This window comes from Zonotrichia leucophrys, chromosome 5, assembly GCF_028769735.1.
Source record: "Zonotrichia leucophrys gambelii isolate GWCS_2022_RI chromosome 5, RI_Zleu_2.0, whole genome shotgun sequence".
Lineage (NCBI taxonomy): Eukaryota > Metazoa > Chordata > Aves > Passeriformes > Passerellidae > Zonotrichia > Zonotrichia leucophrys.
The window spans coordinates 47,895,526-47,916,748 of NC_088175.1; the positions used below are offsets into that span (position 1 = coordinate 47,895,526).

The window sequence follows — 21,223 nt, forward strand, 5'->3', positions numbered from 1 at the left end:
GCTGAGTTCCAGTAACCACCATGGGAACTCTGCTTTTAACCTGTCTGTGCTGATCAGAAGGGCTTAAAGCACAGGGTAACAGGATGGACAGCATCTCATGCTCTCCTTCAAACACAGAGGAGGGAGAAGAAAACAGCTTCTCCATTTCCTCTTTCCATGTACAAAATTCTCCTTGTTTATTGAAATCTTCTTTCCCCCCCATTCTCCTTTACTCAGTGACTTGAGACTTTAATCGTAAGGAGGTTCCCAACTCGCCCTTGGCCTCCTGAAGCTCCAGAGCACAGGGAACACGCTGCACCACAGGCACCCATCACTGACCTGTCAGCCCCCTAGCGCCCCATTGCGTGTGTGTGCTCACCTGGACGTGGTACTGGGACGTCTCGTGCATAATGATGTTGGAGTTGGAGTATTTTTTCCTTTGTTCTGTAAGAAACAGGAAAAGAAGCATTGGTTGTTTGTCTTTGGATCTGAGAATTACAACTCTGAGTCTTTCTCACAGTCCCCGAGCTTCCATCTCGGGCTCGGCGGGCGCTGCCAGCAGGGGTCTCTCCAGAACAAGCATTGCCTTTCCTTGAGCTTTGCCTTGGGGATTTCACCTTTTCTCCTTGGCCAGCCAAGAGCTTTTAAATCGAGCTCCTCTTGGTGCACGGGGCTGAGCACAGTCCTGCCCACGGCTTGGGGAGCGTACTGAGCACCCGGAGATATCCCAGTTATAAGGATCATGAAAAGATGCCACTGCTCTTCTTTGGAGCCTGGCGAAGGTGGGTAGAAGTTAATTCAAGCCGATTTCTAAAGCTTTTTAACACTTACCCTACCACTCTATAGGCTGTGCCATCGATTGGCAGGACACAGGAGCACTTCACACCTGTAGCTCCGTGCCTGTGGCTGAAAACACAGCAGTGTTTTGCCTCTGTGCCTGACTGCTGACAGCCCTGGAGTGGTGGATGTTCCCCAGTAGAAGTGATTTCTTGATTTATTGGTGGGAATATTGGCAGAGGCATTAATGGAGACTGCAGGGCTTTGAGCCTGTGTCTCATACACCACCAGCACCAGCTCAGAGGTAGAGTGAGGATGGTTCAGGGGAAAGACCTCAGACAGCCAGCCCAGCTCCCTGCTCAGCCATTCCAGAGTGACCTTGAATAAACAAATTAATATTGCAGCGCAGCCCCTTCCCACCTCAGGCTGGCAGGAAAGGCTCAGTGGCACTTTCTGGTTGCTGGGGGCTTTAATTGCAGTCTGTCCTACTTGCAATGTGGGGCAAGGTCTGGGATAGGGCACAGGCAGCGCATCCCACAGGGATTTGGGGCTGATGTGAGGCACTTTTTTCCTCTCAGTAACCTCAATTTCCTCCCTGAGCATTTCTCATGTAAATAGATGACACTGATGGAAATGAGAACACCGCATTCATGTGGGATGGAGACAGATTTGGGTTTTAAGACATCCCATCCCCTCCTTTTCCAAAGGGAGTGGAAAAGGCTGAAGTGGGTGGTCTGGAAACAAAGGGAGTTTACATTCGGACAGGCAAATGTCTCCAGCCCTGAGAGGAAGGGTGAGGAGCTGTGTGGGGAACTGGTAGTCCCTGAGGGAGGGAAGGAATACCAGGGGGATGAGGTTTCCAGTGGGAGGTTAGCACAGGTCTGTGTTCCTGGTAGGAAAACAGCCCACGGAGCTGTAGCAGTGGTCAGGGCAGCAGCTGGTTGCCCACAGACTCCCTGGGATCCCTTCCAGTGCCTTTTCCCCTTCCTCCGAGCTCAAAGAAGCTGCACGTGTCGCAGTCAGGGGAGATCTCAGTGTGCACTGCTGAGAAAATCTTCAGAGAAGCCCTTGGAAGTTCTGGGGGCTGGCCAAAACCTCAGAACTCTGCATAGCCCAACTTCCCATCACCTGCACTCAGTGACTGCAAGAGAGCAAAGGCCTCTTTAGCCCTTTGCAGCCTTGTTCAGACAGCAGCAAGCCCTGGGACAGGGAGAAATGCAGATGTTTCCCCTCCCTCTGTTGATTTTTCCCTGGGGGAATTTCTACATTACATCCACAAGCCACAGAAGTAGAACAAAGTGCCTCTATTCTGTCTCCCGATGTCATTCAAGTGATGTCCCAGAAGCTGCCCAGGGCAAGAAATGGGGTGTTTCTGCATGTTCTCCTGAAATCCCTTCTGTCTCCTTGGCTTCTACCTGGCCCCCACGCCCATGGAAACTTTTAGTTTTGTGTTTCCTGCTGGCATCCGCAAATAAGACCATGAGGTCTGGAACCAGTCAGAGTTTCTGGGGACAGCAGGGTGCCAGAACACCAAAACCTCCTTCTTTTCTAGCACTTGGTTTTGAATTAAACACAGGAAGAATTAAAGAACCAGGTTACTGATCATGAAAGAGTCATATTTGGGCCACATCTATCCAAGGAGCGTGGGTGCTTTAAAGAAAATGAGTGTTTTTTGGTTTATTTACTCAAAACAATATGGTGAAATACTGCAGGGCTTTCCAACATGCATCATTATTTGTCTTTGATTAAATTTCTCTCTGGTTGGGCTGGGCTGATGCGAAAATGCTTTTAGGAAGAAGTTCTTCCCTGTGAGGGAGCTGAGGCCCTGGCACACGTTGCCCAGAGAAGCTGTGGCTGCCTGATCCCTGCAAATGTCCATGGCCAGACTGGGCTGGACTTGGAGTGACCTAGGGCAGTGGAAGGTGTCCCTGTCCATGGCAGGGGATGGAATGAGATGAGCTTTAAGGCCCCTTCCAAACCAAACCATTCTGGCATTCTGTGAATGATGCCTATAGCAAAATCTGGGGCTCTTTGACTTCTTGGTCAAGGGGGATCCTTTGCCTGGCCCAGGTGAACTCCCTAGCCAGCCATACCTCAGAAGGCAGGTCAGCTGTCCTGTGTGGCTGCACCCTGTCCTTCTGCACAGCTTTGTCCCTGACCTGCTGAATTTTGTATGAGTGCATGCTGGCCTGTTAGCAGCAGCAGCAGGAGCTCATTTCCTCCTGCTTCATCTGACACCTCACACCAAGACACTTGGAATTTCTACAGTGTCCTGCAACAGGACCTGGGCACCTTCAGGTGTTATCTGACCCCTAACCTGGCCCCAGGATGTGGAGAATTTGCATAATCCCTATGTGATAGATGAGCATTGCTGAAATATAGTGATGATTTCCCCAAATTAACTCAGACACCAATCTGCACCTCTTGTTTGTCTCCTGCTATGACCTTCAGAGTCTGTGGCAGTGAAGGACTCTGGACATAACACAGGCAAAGGGCAGGGAGAGCTCCAGGGCTGTGGCACCTGTACAGCAAACATCCAGAGGTGATAAAGCTGGCATGAACCCACAGTGACCACTGTCCTTTTCCCCTTTTGTCTGCCAAGAGAGCCAAAGAGATGGGAAAACAATAGAGCTTTGTCCTGTCCTTTTTGTGTCTGGCAAGGAGAAAACCCAGCTCGTAGCATGGGTATCATGGCAGGTGCTGGTGGATCCCCTGTGGCCTGAGGAGCAGTTGTGCTGATCCCAGACACTTGCTGTACGTACGGGATGGGGAATCCAGAAAGCCTTGAATGCCCTGAGCATGGATAACATGTGGGACACACACAACCTCTGGTAAATTGTCTCATCTTTTGCCTCTCAGGGTCTGGCCCAGTGATCCCTAAGACAATCCTTTGAGGGGAAAAATCCCTATAAATGGTTCTTTAACAGAATTCACTTCAGTTCTCTGCTAACCAGGTAGCTTTAATCTTGCCTCACACCCAGAGGAGGGGCAAAATGGCAACGAATGTTATCTGCCACTGGTATCTTACAGATAAACAGTGCTGTGGGAATGGTGTTTCCCAGTGGCACCAGTGAGGAAATGGGAAGAGCTGAGACCACTGCAGAGGTACAAGGTGGTACCTGAGGGCTCAAAACAGTGCTGGACTGAAATCCCAGTAATGATACTAAAATCTTGGCTAGCAGGGAAAGAGTCTTGTTTAACTTTATGTTAAGGAGTGGAAAGTATGAAAGAGAGTAATAAATCAGGAAAAAAAGCAGGATGGATGCACATCCTGGAGGGCTGGGGTTATCAGCTTGGTCCAGGAAGCCAAAGCACATCTTTAGTGCCAAGTTCCCTTCCCATTTCCATGCAAAACCTTATTTAGCAGGGAGCTGGGATGTGGCTGTGAACGTTCAGTGAGCACAGGAGATCAGCTGGCGGGATAAACTGCCCGTGGGCCCAGCTCACAGCTGGGATCATTGGTTAAGGTCTCTGGGAATGCTGAGCAGTGCCAAGGAGGGCAGGAGCAGGCTTGTCTTTCTCCATGCACAGCCTCTGTCAAGCCAGAGGGGCACAGCACCCCCAGTACAACCTGCCAGTGGCCTCTGCCTCCCCTCCAGGCACATCCTTCTCTGATTAATTAGTTTTACCACACAGGATCCTACCTGATCCTCCCTGTCCCTCCCCACATTTGTTTACAGCTGTTGCTGGGCAGAAGGCACAGCAGAAGACAGGGGGATGTATGAACAAGTACGGAGCAGTCTCTGAGGAATGAGAGGCATTGGATTTGTTTTCCCTGCCAGTGCCACACCAAGGAGCTCTCCTCCATTCCCTGAATCACACTGCTGACCTCCCCAGCCTCCACATCCATTACAGCAGCCTAAGGGAAGTCCTGGTGGTTACTTCTGGAGCTTGCCAGTTCCTTATATAACCTTTACATTATCTATACATTATCTAGCAGTGCACACACTGTTTATAGGAACCTGCCAGCATAGCATGAGCTGCTCTGTGCCAAATGGCAGGTCAGGACCAGCCTGCTGAGCAGAAATGGGGCAGCAAATGCTCTGTGTGCTCATGGCAGCCACAGAAACCTGCCGGGCTGGCTTACAGAGCAGCAGTATGGAATAACCTCCATTCCAGGATCCCAGCCTGGGGCCAGATGTGGCACTTGAACACAGCATCTGCCAGGTTCCTGCTTCCTGCTCCAGGTTACCCAGGATTAGTCAAGGATGTGCTTTTGGGCCTTGCACTGACCTGCTGTGCCTGAGATACCTGACAGGGGAGAATCTGCAGGTTTCCTGCTCCTTCCCTGCTCTCCATGGCCAGCACAGAGAGAGCTCCATTTTGGGATATCTTTGCAGTCTAGGGAGCATCAAGCTCCCTGGGTTTGCTGTTAGATCTGTGGTACTTGCTGAACTGCTGGGGCTGGTCTGTACTGGCGCCTGTGGCACTGGGAATGTGCCTGGTCAGCTCTGCCTCATGGCCGGTGTGAGCAGATGGATCTGGAGGCTCTTGGAGTGAATGAACAGCTCTCATTGAGGTGTGAATGGGCTGTGGCAGCAGGGAGCAGCGGCTCCGGCTCCACACGGCTGAATTCCTGCTCGGCACGCTTCATGTTTGCCACAGCTCAGCCCCAAGTGCTCACATTCCTGCTTTATTAGCTGAAGACACAACCCACTCTAGGAAAGCAAATAAAAACCTGGCACAGCTCCTGGGTTGTGCAAGGACTGAGTACGTGGAGGAACAGTGTGTGTTTGTGTTCAGTGTGTCCAGCAGGCTGCTTGGAGCAGGATAATCAGGGCATTGAGAGCTATAGTTCACCAGTAGAGATATTCCTTTTTGCCTTTACAACCAGGCCTGGAAGAAACCTGCTAAATTATTTTTCACCAAAAAGTCTAAACTGGTGTTTTCTCAGCTTTCTGTAGCTGGTAATGACATTTTTTGAATGAGCATAGTAAGATGTTCTGTTTTTTCAGAACATAGTAAGATTGAGGGAATCCTGATTTAATTAATTAGCTTTCTTTGAATCTTGAAAAAAATTGTAATGAAAAGTTCTTCTCTTTTTTTTTGGTTGTTATTTTTATGAACTATCACAACTTTAGTTCCCAAACTACTTGGGCATATCCAAAACCCCATTTCCATTTAGGAAAAGGTTCCTTTGTGTGAGCTCTAAGCAGTTATTCCATGAAAGGTGAGAACTTGTGCTCAGCAGTTTCAAGGTGGCAAAGAAAAAGGGTCACTGGAGATGCTGAACAGCATCAGAGGTGGGAGATCCCTCTCCACAGCATCCCTGTCACATCCCTACCATCCCAAATTCCTGGCCAGCAGCACCTGGAGCAGCGTCTGTTCTTCCCAGTAGCTCCAGTTAGGGCTGAACTAAGTCAATGTGTTCCCTGTCTCACCCACCACTGGGGCTTGATCTGCAGGAACCAACAGGATTGTTGGCTTCCAGTTTTTCTTCCAGCCCTGTTCCCAGTTGGTGTATTAAGTGTCCAAGGTGTTGAATGGAAGGGTCACCCACACACACAGTGTCAAAGGGGAGCAGGGTAATCTGAAGCTGGAATCTCAGGGGGGAAAGGGGATGTGAAGAAGGGAGCTGGAATGGCACCAAGGGACCAGGGGAAGGACAAGGGAGTTATTCAGGGATGGCAGGAGGGGACAGGAGGAATTAATGACCTGGGCAAGAAGGCTGGATCTCTGCTGAACCTCAGGCCTTTTCTCCAGTATGATGAAATCTTTCAAGACATGACAGTGAGTGGCACTGTTCTGGATCCCTGTGGATTTAGGTATGGACCTGGTCATCTTGACTCAGCAGTGTGGCTGAGCAGGCTTGGCAGGCCACTGCTCCTGCCAGAGTTGTCTCTTGCAGACAATACTAGTGTGTGTTAAATCCTGCACAAATCCTCTCCTAAAGGTTGTGGGGAAGGAACAGTCCCTCCTTGCTCGTGCCAATAATAATGTGACAGCCATGTGGCCTCCAGCTGGGATTGGGAACAAGCTCATGGTTTGGGCAGGGTGTGGGAGAGCCAGGAGCAGGGAATTGCAGTCTGGGCACTGTGCACAGGGCTGGAGGGCCTCATCTCAGGGACCTCTCCATGTGGCTGGGGCTGGAGGCCCTGCTGGGATACAAGCAGATCTGTGGAACTCCCAGGAGTTGGTTCATGACCATTAAAGGGAAGTTACTTTTCTCCATTGGTGTGTTCTGCCTTGCCAGTGCCAAGCAGCTGCCTGTGGCTCAGGGGTGATGCTGGCACCTCTCTGCCCGTGGCTCCCCAGGGAGATGATCCGTGTGCAGGGCCACACTGGGCAGGAAGTGGCTCCTCTCTTTGTGCCAGTGCCTCGTGTCCTGTTACAGCAGCCTGGCTTGGGTTACGGGTGTGCAGTGTCAAGTGATGGCATCAGCACTGTGCTTCTCCAGCCCAACTCATTGCTCCCAAACCCCTTTTCCAGCCCTGTGCCCTATCAAGTCTGGTTCTTTCCCAGAAATGAGTGCATGGAGGGTGGCTGGACAGGCTGGAACCAGCTGGCAGGGTCTCACAGACCCTGGAAGGAGGCAGGGACAGACAGCAACCAAACAGAAATGAGCTGCTCCTCCCCACAGCCCTGTGAGAAATGAATGCAATCGTCAAACTGCCCTGAACTTCTCCTGCTGTGCTGCCTAATCCATCAGGAGAGCCAGCCAGTGCTGTGTGACAGCTCTGGAAGCAGCTGGGGGGAACACCTGCAGAAGCCCACCCGGAGTCACTCAGAAAGGGTGGCAGCAGCTTTCCTGCTGTGGGAAATGCTGTGCAGAAAGAAACACTTCCTGCCAGTCCTCCCATGGGTTCTGCTGGAGCCTGGTTTCCCCCCCAGGCTTTCATCTGGGCTCAGAACAGACGCCCGTAAGCAGAGAAGCAGACTAATTTATTTATGGTGTGCATTAACATTTATTCAGCTGGTGGCGGTGTGGGGAGAGGTGGCAACCTGAGAGGGGCCAGCCATTCCCTGCTGCCAGCTGAGGTGGGACTGCTCCCTGCAGCCACAGACTCCTCCAGAATGTGGAGCTGAACCAATGTGGTGCTGTTTTACTAAGGGGGGAGGAAAGGATGAGTGTCCTGCTCCCACAAGAGCCAAGAAACCTCACTGAGGATGGCAGAGCAGATGGAAAGCATATCAAACTCTGCTAGGAACAGAGCCAGGGGAGGGTATCTTGGGGCTTTAAGTCGGGTTCATTGTAGAATTCCCTCTGGTCATTTCTCCTCATGCCTGTGTGCTCACCACAGTGAAGAATACACGGTGGTAGGCAACATATTTGGTGATCAAAGCAATTTCAGCAGGCCAAATGTGACACCAGAGCCTTCCCCATCCATCAACAGCCGTGTGATGAGGCTGTGTCCTGTGAGCACCTTCACACTATGTCCTGGAGGTCCCCCAGAGTGAACCTCCACCTTCACCATCCAGGTGCTTTCCTGTGCACAGCCCAAAGCTGCTGCTGTGTTCCAGCCTCACCACAACAATTTTAAATATCCCTCTTCAGGGTCTCCCTGAGGTGGGTTTAATATTCCCAATAAGTCCCTGTTGATACTGGGGACACCTTGGCCCTCAGGTAGCACTTTTGTACCCACAGGTGACACCCTTGTCATGTTAAGCCAGTATTACTGTAGAAAAAGCATCTTTAGAAAGGTAAACCAAAGGCCTTGTTCATTTAGAAATAATATTTAGACACCTGTGTGCATTGGAGCCATCATAACCCAGAGAGCTTTAAATGAGTGGATGCCTGTGTGCTGGGAATTTGGGAGTCACTGCACTCACTTCTTGGAGGTCTGGCAGTGTACACAGGCTGGGGGTCTAGCCTGATTGCACAGGAGGAAAATGGAAATATGAAAAGTCTTGTCAGCTCCAAACATCCCTCAGCAGTGTTGTAATCACATAATCAAGGCCAGCTCAGCTTGGTGTGATTTGTTTCATTATGAAACATAATTCTCCCTGGATTTTTAGTTCTTGCTTGCCCTCTATCCCCAAATGTGGCAGCTCACAGCAGAAATTAATGCTGGGGGAGGGAGAATCCGAGTGGGAAAGGGACCAAGACATTTAAATATTGGTTTACACGTGCTGAGTGTCTTTTGCTGAATTAGCGGGTGGGTTTCAAGTGCTGCCAAGCAAAATCCCTCTGGATGTGCTCATGCCAGGGGCTGGGCTGGCCAAGAGGCACTGATTTGTGCAGGGAATCAGAGCTCAATCTGTATTTCAGTAGTGGCAGGGAAACAGCAGGCAGCTGCTTTACTCCTCCTGAGGATTTGGCCCAGGGACACAGAGTCCTCATTTCAGGTTTGCTGGAATTTGGTCAGAGAGGTCCAACCCTGGTGAATTTGTTTTTGAGGTGTGTTCATACAAAAACATGTGGAAGATGAAATTCTGTGTTGAAAAGTGCTTATTTGAGAGCTGTGTTTGTTTTCAAGGCAGTCTGTCAGCCTTTCCCTGCACTGCCCTTTGTGGCACAGGATTGAGGGCCGCTCCCTGTGCCATGGCACCATTAGATCCCCCTCTGGAATTCTGGTGGCTGGAGCCCTGGGTTTCCTGCACCCATGGGTGCCAGCCTGCAAATCTGCTTGGCTTTAATCCCGTTGTGAGCTTCCAGGTTCATTTTTACACATCTCTGTAGGGCTGTTTACCTGGAACCTGCAGCCCTCCTGCCCCTGACAGGATGTGCCAGTGTCAGTGCACAGCCAAAGGAATGTGCACTGCCTTGGAGGCAGGAGTTTGTCTGCACTAGCACCCCTGTGTGCACCCAAAATTCCCACACCTCATCCTCTTGCTTCTTTATCATGTGTCCTTCCATGTCCAGAAGTGACTGCCACAGTTCAAACCCCTGCTTGGCACCCGCCCACCCTGCGGCATCCAGGCCACAAACAGCCAAACTTCTGCTCTGCCATTACCCTCATGTTTCATTTCTTGGGAGCTAATTGACATTAACAGTGGCTTTGTTTAGCACTAAATACAGCCTCTGCCATCCCACTTGTCCCCAGGTGAGGGTGGCCTCTCTAGACACTGCTTCAGGCCACTCCACATGGATAATCCTCCAGCCTTGGGCAAAGGAAGTCACTTCTCAGGGACAAATAAACCACACTGGCAGTTCATAGCCACCGAAGACAATCTCTGATCAAATAGAAAATATCCAAGGAAAAGCACACACAGCCTGTTCCTTCCCAATTAAACCATCAACCAAGTAAATCCACAGCTCTCAGGTGGCAGAGCTGGCAGGCTCGGACACCCCAAAAACTGCTTGTGTTAGCCCAGACAACCTCCAACTTCTTACCCAGGAAATAACTAGGAGAGGTGATTTCTCCCATGATTTATGCTTGCTCTGCCCACCCCAGAGGCCACATTTTCCCCTGGGATACTTGGATCTGCTGAGATCAGGAATAACTGTTATTGATACCTAAATGTGCTGAACCCAAACAAGCTGCCTCTCAGACTGTGCACAAACACCCATCCTGGCCATTCCCTGCACTTCCAAAGAGCCAAAGGGCATGGAATTTTCATGGTTCACTAAGTAGTTAGGAGCGGATAATCATTAACCTGCTGAGGACAGTCTTTCTTTTGTGAGGCCCTTTATCAAGTGATCTTGCTAACAGACCTGGGGAGGATCTGGGTAAGGGAAGCAACGTTCTGTTCCCACAAAATCCCAACTGTCCCCAGTGTGGGAGGTGTCAGCACAGATGTGAGGTGTCTTTTTGCTGCCAGGTCAGGCCAGCCTGTTGGGTATAGAACTCTGGATTCATGTGGCTTTGACTGAGTTCCAGCCTAAAGCTCCCCAACATCCACATCCAGCTCTCCAGAGGTGCCTTTGCCATGGGAAACTTTGGATGTTTGCAGGCACAACTCACCGTACAAATCCTTTGCACTCAGCTTGGAGGCTCCCTCGGCTTTGCCCATGCTGCCACTGAAAAAGGAAGAAGGTGCAAATCAACCATCAGCTCCCAAATATTTTTAATATTTTTCACACAGCAGCTCTGCAGTGCCCAGAGGGACCAGCCCTTCCCTTCCTTGCAAAGCATTTCCTTGTGGGCCGTGCCGGCGGCTCCGGTGCAACCCTACCCGTTATCCACACCACAGGCACATGTCACTGAACCCAGCGGTGGAAACAGGACACGGAGCAGCCCAGCCAGGCCTCTCCCCACTAGAGTTACCTTCACAGTGTCCCCTGGCAGGACAGCACTCCGGAAGGGCTGGGTTAAGGACAGCAGCTCCCAGTGTGCCATAAGTGGGAGTTACAGGGAGACCCCCTCCATGTATTCCTGAGCCCACCTGAACCTGAGGCAGTACAGCAGCCAAGGTGATGATTCCTTCTCAATGGACATGTTGGACATGTACCCCTTGAAGGCAGCTGCTTGGATATAGAACATATCCCATGTAAGGGAAGGTGGAATTGTGTGAAAACAGTTGAGTTTTGGGGTGTCAAGTCTCTAAGCAGCACATGTAGGGCCACCCCCTGTGCATGGGTCATGGGTAGGAATGAGCACCCAGGAGATAACAGAGTTTTCTCTGGATCTGAGGTGCTGTGGTTGGGCTGTCCTGCACAGAGCAGTGAGCCCATGGGTGCCCAGGGGCTGCTTTGTGCTCTGTCACCATGTGCCCCTGAGGGCAGGCAGTGGATCAGGTGCTCATAGCCAGTGCAGGAAGGAGGGAGAGAGCTGGAGGCTCTGGCTCCACTGGGAGGTTGCCGTGGGCTGCTGGTGGAGAGGCTCCTGGTGTCCCTCTGCTCTCTCCACCTCATGTGCCATTATCAAACCCCAGTGCACAGGGCAGGTGATGTGTGAGGCAGTTTCCAGCTTGTGAGGTGCCCAGGAGGGGTGAAACAAACACCAGGGACTTTGGGGATGAGTGGGACTGCTTGGAGTATCCTGAACAGTAGGAAGGTGCAGGGAGATCCTTACTTTGCTGAGCCGGGGTTGCTGTTGAGGGATCCCTTGTGACTCATGTTGCTTCACAGGCCAGGCAACTGCAGCAGAAGCACAAGAGACAGGGTCAGTGGTTATAGAACAGGCTCTCAGGTGATTTATCTGTGTGCATCCTGCCCTCCCTGCCTCCAAGCTGGGGTCTCCAAGCAGATGAAGCAGTCAGGTGAGTACAAGGGTGTTTCCTCCCTGTTCTCAGTCACCTCTCACTGCTCCGACCTAGGCTGAAGGTGACACATCCCAGGATGCTTTTTCAAAACCTATTTCCACCTCTCCCTCTTGCTCTTCCATTCCAGGCACACCCCAACTTTGTGACATTCCAGCACATCTTTTTCCAGCAGCACTGTCCTGCCTAAGGTTAAACAGGGACTGAGGTGCCCTTTGCCTCCATGGTCTGTCCCAGATGCCTGTGCCCATGTGCTCATGGCTGTGTGTCCCAAGTAATTTTTCAAGCCTAGAGTGCCATTAGCTTTTGTTATGTGGTAATGTTAAGCTCTACACCAGCTGTTAAATTATCTTTACGAGGGGATTGACCACATAAAGAAAAATGGGATAACTGAATGCTGCTCCACTGGCAGGAAAATGTACTGCAGTGAGTGGTTAGTGAAAGGCAGACTGGATCAGCACAGATCATTTTCCTTTTCTTTCCAGTGAGAATTAGAATGTGGGAGAAGATGTGAGTGAGATCCAGGCACTGTTCTGACAGCATAACTGCAAGGGAAGAGAGACAAATCCTGAAAACAAGATATAATAAGATCTCAGAGAATTATTTGTTTTGGTATCCAAGCTCTTCACCTCTGCTGCATGTGTGAGCTGAAGCGAAGCCAAGGCAATGTCTTAAAATTTTTTTAAGTCTCTTTTGGAAAGTTCAGGGGCACTTCTGTGCCTGTGTCAGACCCTGCTTACCTCATGATAAGGTTGTCAGAATTCAAAGGTTTGGCTTTGAAATACTTGTTGCTGGCCTAAAGGAAAAAATTCCTCAGTGTCCTCAGTGAGATTTCTTGCAAGGGAACTGCTGAGTGTGCTTGGCATGTGCCAAGGGCTGCCATGACAGCCGTGGGCAGGCAGTGCAGCTTCCTGCAAGGGTTTGTCTTCACTGAATCTAGGCTGAAGTGTGTGTAATCCCCAGGGAACACTTTGGAGTCGTCCCTGACACCTGGGATTTCCCCTCTGGAGGCTGACTGTCTGCTGTAGGGCTTGTTGTATCATCAGCAGAGCTGCCCTACATTCCTTACGTATCCGCATTTATTCCTCATGTTGGAACACTTGCGGTATTTTGCTCTGTGTGTTTCACCCTGAGGTGAGGGCAGAGAGAGTTTTCTCACTGATCTTATCAGCCCTGTCAGTGGGATGTCAGAGGGATGCATTTATGAGGATGCTGGTGAAGTACTTGGCTGTACACAGACTGCATGGAAAACCCCAGCATGTTCTGGGCTCAGCCTTCCAACCTTCAGCCTGTTTTCTGTCACAGTAACACATTCAGCATGGACACACTGCTAGAAGGGACCCTCAACTGCATTTTAGTAGCTAGGATGTTTAGTTCCCCCTTTTTTGTCTCTCTTGTGGTTGATACTGAAATCTCTATGCACACCTATAAAAGGTATAAATTCATAATCACATTAGAGTAGAAACTTGGTGGTCTGCCAACCCCTCTGAGTGTAATAAAACCCATCCCTGTGCCCAAGCTTGGATACCTGTGAATTTTTCCTCTGTTAATAGCTGTCTGCTGGTTTCCTTTTACATTCCTCAAACTGTTCCTATCTCCTGGATCTCTTTGTGCATTAGCATACCTGGAAAAGAGAACTTGGGCTCTTAAAACCCCCGCTCTGTTCTGTTTACTCTGCACCACCCAATCACTTGAGTCCCACAGCTGATGATAGCTGGGAGTGTTCCTTCATATTAGTGTCATATTTCTGGCTCCCTCTTTGTTACTGCCCCAGGGCCATGCCCTAATATTCTGAAATCCAGGTTACTCCAGCAGGAATGTGTCACCAGGTTTGGCCCATGGAGCTCAGACCTGTCCCAGCCCCAGCTGTGAAGCACCAGGAGGAACCAGAGATCCAGCTAAGGTCACTCACCCTGGCTCTTATTTCTCCTTCCTATGCTGCGTCCAAAAAATAAACCTCTGGGATCTGCTCTTTGAGGAGCCCATCTGGGGCAACCCAGCGTGGCTGCCAGAGGTGCCAACTCCATGGCAGTGGCAGAGGAGTCTGGCTTCATGGGTGAAGCAGGACCAGCCCTGAATTCTTCATCTCATGGTGATTAATAAAGTCCATCAGGGATCAGCTGGGTTCCCATATGATAAACTAACCTGGAAGGCTTCCTCTCTTCCAGGGTGCCTGTGTCCCAAAGAGGCCATGAAACTGGAAGCAGTGCACACACCTGCCAAGTCAGCAGGTCCTTATCATGCTGGGCTCCCTTTTCTTTGTTTATTCCTGCTATTTTCCTATTTGCCCTTTGCTCAGCTCTCCCCACTGCGTTCAGGCCGTGGCCGTGCTCAGCCTTGTGCTGGTCACAGCGAAGGCGTGGTGTGGTGAAACCAGGATGGAGCCTCATGCCAGAGCTTTTAATTCAGCCTTAATTGCCGGATATTAATTGAATCTGAACTGGAAGACTGCAAGGGGGAAGGGCACATTCCTAAGGAGCTGGAGACTTTCTAATGAATCTGCTAAATCAAGAGGCAGCTGGGCTTATGAAAAGTGGAGGGCTAAAAGCACTTCACCTGAAATGTGGACAGAACCAAGACACGAGAGATGAAGCTGTGGGCTGGCCGTCCCTAGGTTCTCTCTCCCCTTGGGAGCATCCTTAAGAGCTCCCACAGTCTGCAGCCTCAGCCAGATGTTGTCTTCTCCCTGCCCTGATTAGAGGGTTCTGCTGTCCCCCTTATCTCCCAGCAGGTGTGGCTGCTGCCTCCTCCTTCCCCAGCGGGAGCAGCGTAGGAAGGGAGGCGAGACACAAGTGTCACCATGCAGTGTGTGGCTGTGCAGGTATTACCTTTGAGTCTGCCTAATCAAAGCCAATTTCAAGACCATCTCCCACTCTTTTGCTGGTGCAGGGCAGAGTCTCTGCTTGGGTCACCAAGGCAGGCACCTGAGCCTTGCACACGAGCATGGTATGGAATGAGATACGGACCCCAGGAGCTAAGCCAGGCTCAAATTCAGTCTTCTGCCACTGGAGAAACTACAGGGAAGCTAAACTGCATGGCTAAAGCCTAGCACCTTGATCTGGCCCAGGCCAGGAGGTCCCAGAGGGACTTAGGGAGGCCAGCCCAAACCAGTGCTGAAGGCCATCAAGGTGGGTGAAGACATGTTGTACTTGAAAGCACAGGAAGCCCCACTCCCTGACTTTCCGGCCAGTCTTATCCTTGGAGGTCAAATATCCTCCCAAAGACACGTGGAGCCGTGACAGGAGCCTGGCATTGTCTGCACCACATTTCTGTACTTTTATAGCAAATGGAAGCCGGCCATGCATTGTTTTGGCTTTCTCTGAGTCTCTTTGAAGAGGGAGCTGTGACATTGATCCCTCTTCTCCAAGGGTGGAGAAGCACTTTGTGAAGGGAAAAAGTAATATCTCTTTCTCCTCTCTGGGCTGATCTCTGCTATTGTTTTACTTTATTTTTATTAGGTATAGTTCTCCCTTATCTGCTGTGGTCAGACTTCTTATAGGGCATGGAAAGGACATGAAAAATTCTGGATTCTGGGCAAAGACTGGACAATGTGCAAATGTGAAATACTAGTGGGGTTTTTAGGGCTATTATTATTATTATCATCACTGTTAATAACAGCAGCATCTGCTGTTTGTGGGTTTTTCTCTTCATGGGTCTAAGACCTTTAAGACTGAGACTGGGTTTGTTGGTATCAGAGAATATTAGGATGTGATTGTAGCAGCAAGGATTTATGCTTGTCAAAACAGAACAGTTTTTGCTGGCACAGTAGAAAAACATGGCAAAACTCCCAAAAACCTTAAACTAAGTGACTAGGAGTAACAGCAAGTTTTTCCAAGTATATTCTAACCCTTGCCTGTGTTTCCATCAGTCATGCCACCAAAATCTGCCTGGGGCAACAGGACTTCTGAATTTCCCACCAGCCATGCTGAAGGGAATCTCTGCAGCAAGAGGTGATGGGGCTTGGGCACAGGGGAGATCCCTGGGATGGAAATGCTCCCTGGGATCCTGCCTGGGCTGAGGGGTCCAATGGAGCCCTGCTGTCTGTCTGTGTGTCCTGTGCCAGGGGGATGGGCCAGGCAGAAATGCTGGACTGGCAGCAGCCTTGGCAGTAACATAAAGCTAAGGAAGAAACATGAGCTGGCCACCACACGATGTTATCTCTCAGACTTCTCAGGCCCACAAAAGCTGTCTGTTAGGGCTGCTGAGTGTTTTCCTACAGGAATGTCACGCTGGACAAAGCTGTTTGATGGGCTGTGCTGTAAAGCTTGGTCTGCTTGGATTCACAGGAGAGCAAAGGAAGCACAGGCACTGTGTTGTGTGTGTGTCCTGCACTGCTCCTGCTCCAGACAGCTCCCCCAGCCCCTGGGAGTATCCCACCAGTTCCCACAATCTATCCTACCCTCTCTTGATGGTGTAGCAGGAGCTGGCAGGTAGGGAAGGCCACAAGCCCACATCAATCCACTAACAAAACAGCTTTTGGGCATTAGTGAGGCACTGGGATTATGTGTGCTCAGGCTCCTCATGAGACACCAAGAGTCCTAAATTCACACAGCCTGGTTTAGATCTCTCAAAGTGGTTGTGAGAGGGACCCCAGGAACTGTGGCTGACTTGAGAACTTCACCTGGGTCTCTGGTCTCCTGGGACCACTCTTCTCCTGCTTTTAGTTTCTTTTCTGAACCTGCCCGTAAGGATGGCTTCAGGGCTTACCAGAAGAAACCCAGGGTCTCTGCCAGGAACATGCACTCATAAAAAAAATAATCTTTGGGTTAGTCAGAAAGCATCAGGAAATGCAAATCCAGAGCAGAGAGGCTGACAGCCAAACAGAGGAACAGGTTGTTGTTTCTCCTTGGAGCAGCAAGCTAAGATCTTCTCCCATCCAAAATTTCCAAACCCTGTTTTTGCAAAATCAGGCCTTGGTTGTTCAGCAGGACCAACCACCAGAACACTGCTACTTGGAGAGTGGCAAGTCCTCTGTTTTTTCCTTCTTCCACCCTTTCAGGTTACCTTTACAGTGTTGGAGCCCCTCGGGATCATGGGTCCCTTTGGAAAGACACAGGCCTATGGAAGGAGGGGAGTGGAGCTCCAGGGTGTGTGTGGCACGTGCCACATTCCAGCAGAGGCAGTCCCCAGGTACAGCCTGCCAGGTGTCTGAAGGATACACTCCCTGCTCTGCACATCACATTGTTCACATTGTGGAGATTCTCCACAAGACAAGCACCTGGATAAATATAACCCAGCCCAACAGGTCTGGGCAGAGAGGAACCAAGTGTTCTTCAGCCTCCACGGCAGAAGTGGCAGCTGCTCATTTGGACTGAGGCAGCTCAGACCTACAGCCACCCCCATACCAGCTTTGGTGGATCCTGACCCCCATTTGAATCCCATCTGGATTTCCTGTTGGTCTCCAAGGGGCTGAAATGGAGCCTTGGGAGCTCAGGAGCACAAACTGCCACTACAGAGCAAAAGTGCCAATATTTACATATTCCTGATTGGAGATTCATGAACTGCCTACAGAGAGAATGCGTCCATGGTGATCCACAAGCAGACCTTAATTTAGGTCCCAGTCCAGAGTCCAGTGGCACTGGAGGCCCTTGGTGCAAACAGGCTGGAGTGGGAAAGGAAAGAACTGAAACCAACCAAATATTCCTGCCAGAAAGTAAAACCTTCCTCCCAGAGCTACAACCAAAAACAAGTCTGGACAGCACCCTGCTCTATAAATACCCAGGGAAAATGCACAAATGGCCACAGTTTTCAAGATCTTGGGAAAAAACTGGAAGCTGGCTCCACTACCCCTCAGAAAGACTTGTTTGCAGAGTCCTGGTGCCGAGTCACAGCTCCTGGATTTACACCTTTCCTCTCTGTTGGAGGAATTCTGCAGGAGCTGGGTGGAAGGAAAACCCAGGGAGCAGGTTTGGGCTTGCTGTGTGTCTTGCCGGGGTTCCAAGGTGAGCATTTTCCATGCTTGGGCTGCAGTTTAGAAAGCTAGAGAGCCAGGCCCAGAAACGGCACATTAAATATTAATGGCTGCCTTTGGAAAGATGGAGGAAGATGAATGAGCATTCCTTACATAAAACCTCATTAAATGGTTTAAATTAAAAGACCCCAGTTCAAAACTACCCGACAGGGAGAAAGTGTCATGTGAGTCACTTGTACTGCCCAGGAAGAAAAACCAGCATGACACGTTCCCTTGGCTTCCTGGGAAGAGAGGAGTTTTGTGAGGAAATTTGTAGCTTTTTCCCCTCTGTCCTGTTTTTGTTTTGTGCCCACACCTTCTGTGAGCTAATCCTGTCCCTAGCACCACCCAGCTCCTGGGAGGTGGGAGCCAAGGAGCTGTGGGAGGCTGGAGCTGGCCGTGGGACTGTCCAGGCAGGATGCAAGGGAAAGGCTGGATGGCTCCAGAGCCGCCAGGACCTGTGGGTGTAGCATGCCTGGTATCCAAAAGGTTTGCTGAAGAAAGCACTGGTTGTTGTCACACTGAAGGTTTCTCTGCTCTGCATCCTTATTCAACTCACAACCCCCCAAAATGATCCCCTTTTCCCAGCCTGGTGCTGTACTCTGGGCACTGGTCCACCAGCAGCAAGGGGTTTAAAGCTGTGATTTTTAGACATGGGAAGGATTTCATACTTTTGATGAAAGGGAAGCTTTTTCTTTGCTCTGTCTAGAAATCAGGACTCAGAGATCAGGCCAGTAAAAATAGGGAGTGACTCTGCCTGTGCGTGTCATATTCCAGAGCAGGACGGATAACAGCCGAGCCCAGCCTGGAGAAGGGCATTAATCTGTGTTCAGGCAAAACACCAAAATCCTGAAACTGGCTGTGTGCTCATGTTCCTGGCTGCAGGCACCAGCTCTCAGAGCTCTTCCTCATGTGCACCTCCTGCAGAGCTGGAATATTTCTCTGATGGCTTTTCCAAGCTCGAAGGCATCTGTGGAACAGCTGGGAGACTGGAGAAAGGCTGGCACCAGTGGGGATTGCAGACTGCCCAGCCCTGGAAGTGTCCAAGGCCAGGCTGGATGGGGCTTGGAGCACCCTGGTATATGGGGAGGTGTCCCTGCCCATGGCAGGGGTGGAGCTGGGTGGGCTTTAAGGTCCCTTCCAACCCAAACTATCCCAGAATCTGTGAGGATGTGCTAAAGCTTGGATGGAGTTGTGAGGGTTCCTGTTGTGTCCCTACTGCTTCCCACAGTAATGTCACAGCTCTGATGGACAGAAGCCCAGTGGAGTGGTGTTTGTCATGGTGGGATTTCCAGGAACAAAGCTCAGGACTGTGACATCCATGCTGGAAGGTGGTGCTCTGTTTATTCAAAGCACCCACAACAAGACTGCTCCTTCCAGAAGCTTCAAAGCTGCCTGGTCCAACAGGGACCATGCTGATATTCCCTGGGTGATCCTGGTTTGTCTGGTGGGGATCAATAATTCCTCAGTAGGTGTGGGTGTACAGGTAGGGAACAGCTTGACCTTGCTGTTTGAGCTAATCACTCAAGTGTCTTCATTTTCCATTAGATGATTGCTGTAATGTGTAAGAACATGGTGCCCTCCTCACATCAATCCTGTGCAGTCCCTACAGCCAGCCTCAGCATTCCTGCCTCCTTACCTCTAACAGGACACCTGTAAAGCCCAACAGATGCATTTGGCAGGCAGACTCATTTTCCACAGTAATTCCCAACCTTTAGCCCCAGGCAGAGCATGATACACCTGACCATCCTTGCCCTGCTACTGCCAGCCCAAACTGGGCTGAAAAGCCCCGAGCAGAGCTGGGGGTGTGGCTGGTTCTTCATCCCCTCAGGAGGGGCAGGAGGGAGTCCTGTTTGTCAGTGCACTCCCCGTGCTGACTGGCTCATGAGCAAGACAGAGCAGCTGAGATCCAAGGGACCTTTCCACTACCTCCTCCTAAGGAAGGGCATTTTTGGTCACTCCCTGAAATGCTGATTCACTTCCCTGGCAGAAATTCAGGCATGTAGCAGGGCTGTTGGTGTGCCAAGAGCTTTTTCTCTATTAGAGAAAAGCTGTTATTAGGCTCAGAGCCACTTTGGGGCCAGGTTTAGCTTCAGTTTGTCTCCAGCAATGTCAGCTCAAACTCTCTGGGGTTAGATGAAGATTGGTAAATCTGCAGAAGTAATTGGTTAATCTGAACTAAAAATCCTTTTCTGCCTAGGTAGGAAAGTCACAGCATCCCATCTTTCCCCAAAGAAAGGGAGAGGTTGCAGCCCATCTCCCTCTGACCATATCAGGGAGGAGCTATTCCACTCTGCTCCTGTTCCAAATCTTTGTCCACAGCAATAGGGGTTTGGGGCTTGGGAAGTATCAGTATTTTTCATTTCCTGCTCTAAAACTCATCCTGGGCTTTTTGTTGGGAGGGTGGGGCAGAAGAATTAAGGGAGGAGATTCATCTCTTAAAAATTCCATTTGATATTTAAGGCTTTTCCAGCCTTTTTAAGCTAATGATGACAACATTCACTGCTATCTCTTCCCATCCTATGTTGTGCTTCCTACTCATATCCTGCCTGGGTATTTTTGGCTATTTGTAACAATTCATTTGAGCTAAACTTGGCACATGGAAAATCGGCTCTGAGTGTCACTGCAGGAAAACATCCAGTTTAACCAGCTCAGTGGTGGCTTCTGGAGTTGTGGTGGGGCTCAGGTCAGCTTTTGGTCTGAAAACATCACTTGAGCTTTTTTAGTAGTAGTCTGTTGTAGCTTTTTCCTTCTGTAGTTGGTATTTTCAGATATATTATCATGGTAGATAAAATTTTAAATGGAAAAATGGTGATTTATCTTTCCCATTCACCTCTGAAAGGCAGAAATGGGAGTTCATGCAAAGGGATTTCTGCTGTCCATCACTGATTTGTTTTACATGCAAAATGGTGAAATTTTTGGATTTTCACAGAGTCCCTATAGGAACCATAATATCCATTGATGGTACAAAACACATTCTACTTCAAAATACTCACACCCAGCTGAAGGATGCCTGCTCTGTTTGTGGGGTCAGAAGACAAGATGTACAGTCACAGGAAATCACTGGGTTGATTTCCAGTGTTTGGGCTTTCAGGGAAGCTGCGGATGGGACCACAGAAGGGTTTTTCAGCCTGAACATCCAGTTACCCAGTAACCAAAACAGTCCCAGGAGAGCTCATTCCAAAACCAAAATAAACCCCATTCCCTTTGCCCTTTGTTCTGTATAGAATAGAAGGATGTGTGAGGCTGGGTTTATCAAAATAATTCAAATGGCAGTTTCTAATCTCGCAGTGCAGAATTGTTTTAACAATCTTGCCACAAAAAAAAAATTTAATCTCTTGCAAGGGTGAGGAGGAAAAAGCACAATTGGTCCATGCAGAGGCTGGGATGGGAGTCTGAGCTGGGCTAGGAGGAACCAGACTGATTCCAGGGCTG

The 21,223-nt window shown here is 50.0% G+C and overlaps 1 protein-coding gene across 5 annotated transcripts in view; it reads right to left on the reverse strand.

The window, feature by feature from the left end:
- Positions 1-21,223, reverse strand: part of LOC135448887 (epidermal growth factor receptor kinase substrate 8-like protein 2) — a 49,197-nt gene that overhangs the window by 18,674 nt on the left and 9,300 nt on the right. For all 5 annotated transcript variants that reach the window (XR_010440601.1, XM_064715223.1, XM_064715224.1 and 2 more), the window contains exons 2-4: positions 11,652-11,716; positions 10,602-10,657; positions 359-423 (exon numbers count right to left, since the gene is read on the reverse strand). Coding sequence is in view for 4 of the 5 variants with exons in the window: in XM_064715223.1 (XP_064571293.1) it covers positions 359-423; positions 10,602-10,657; positions 11,652-11,695 (165 nt within the window). In the remaining variant the exon portion in view is untranslated. The remainder of the gene's footprint in view (positions 1-358; positions 424-10,601; positions 10,658-11,651; positions 11,717-21,223) is intronic.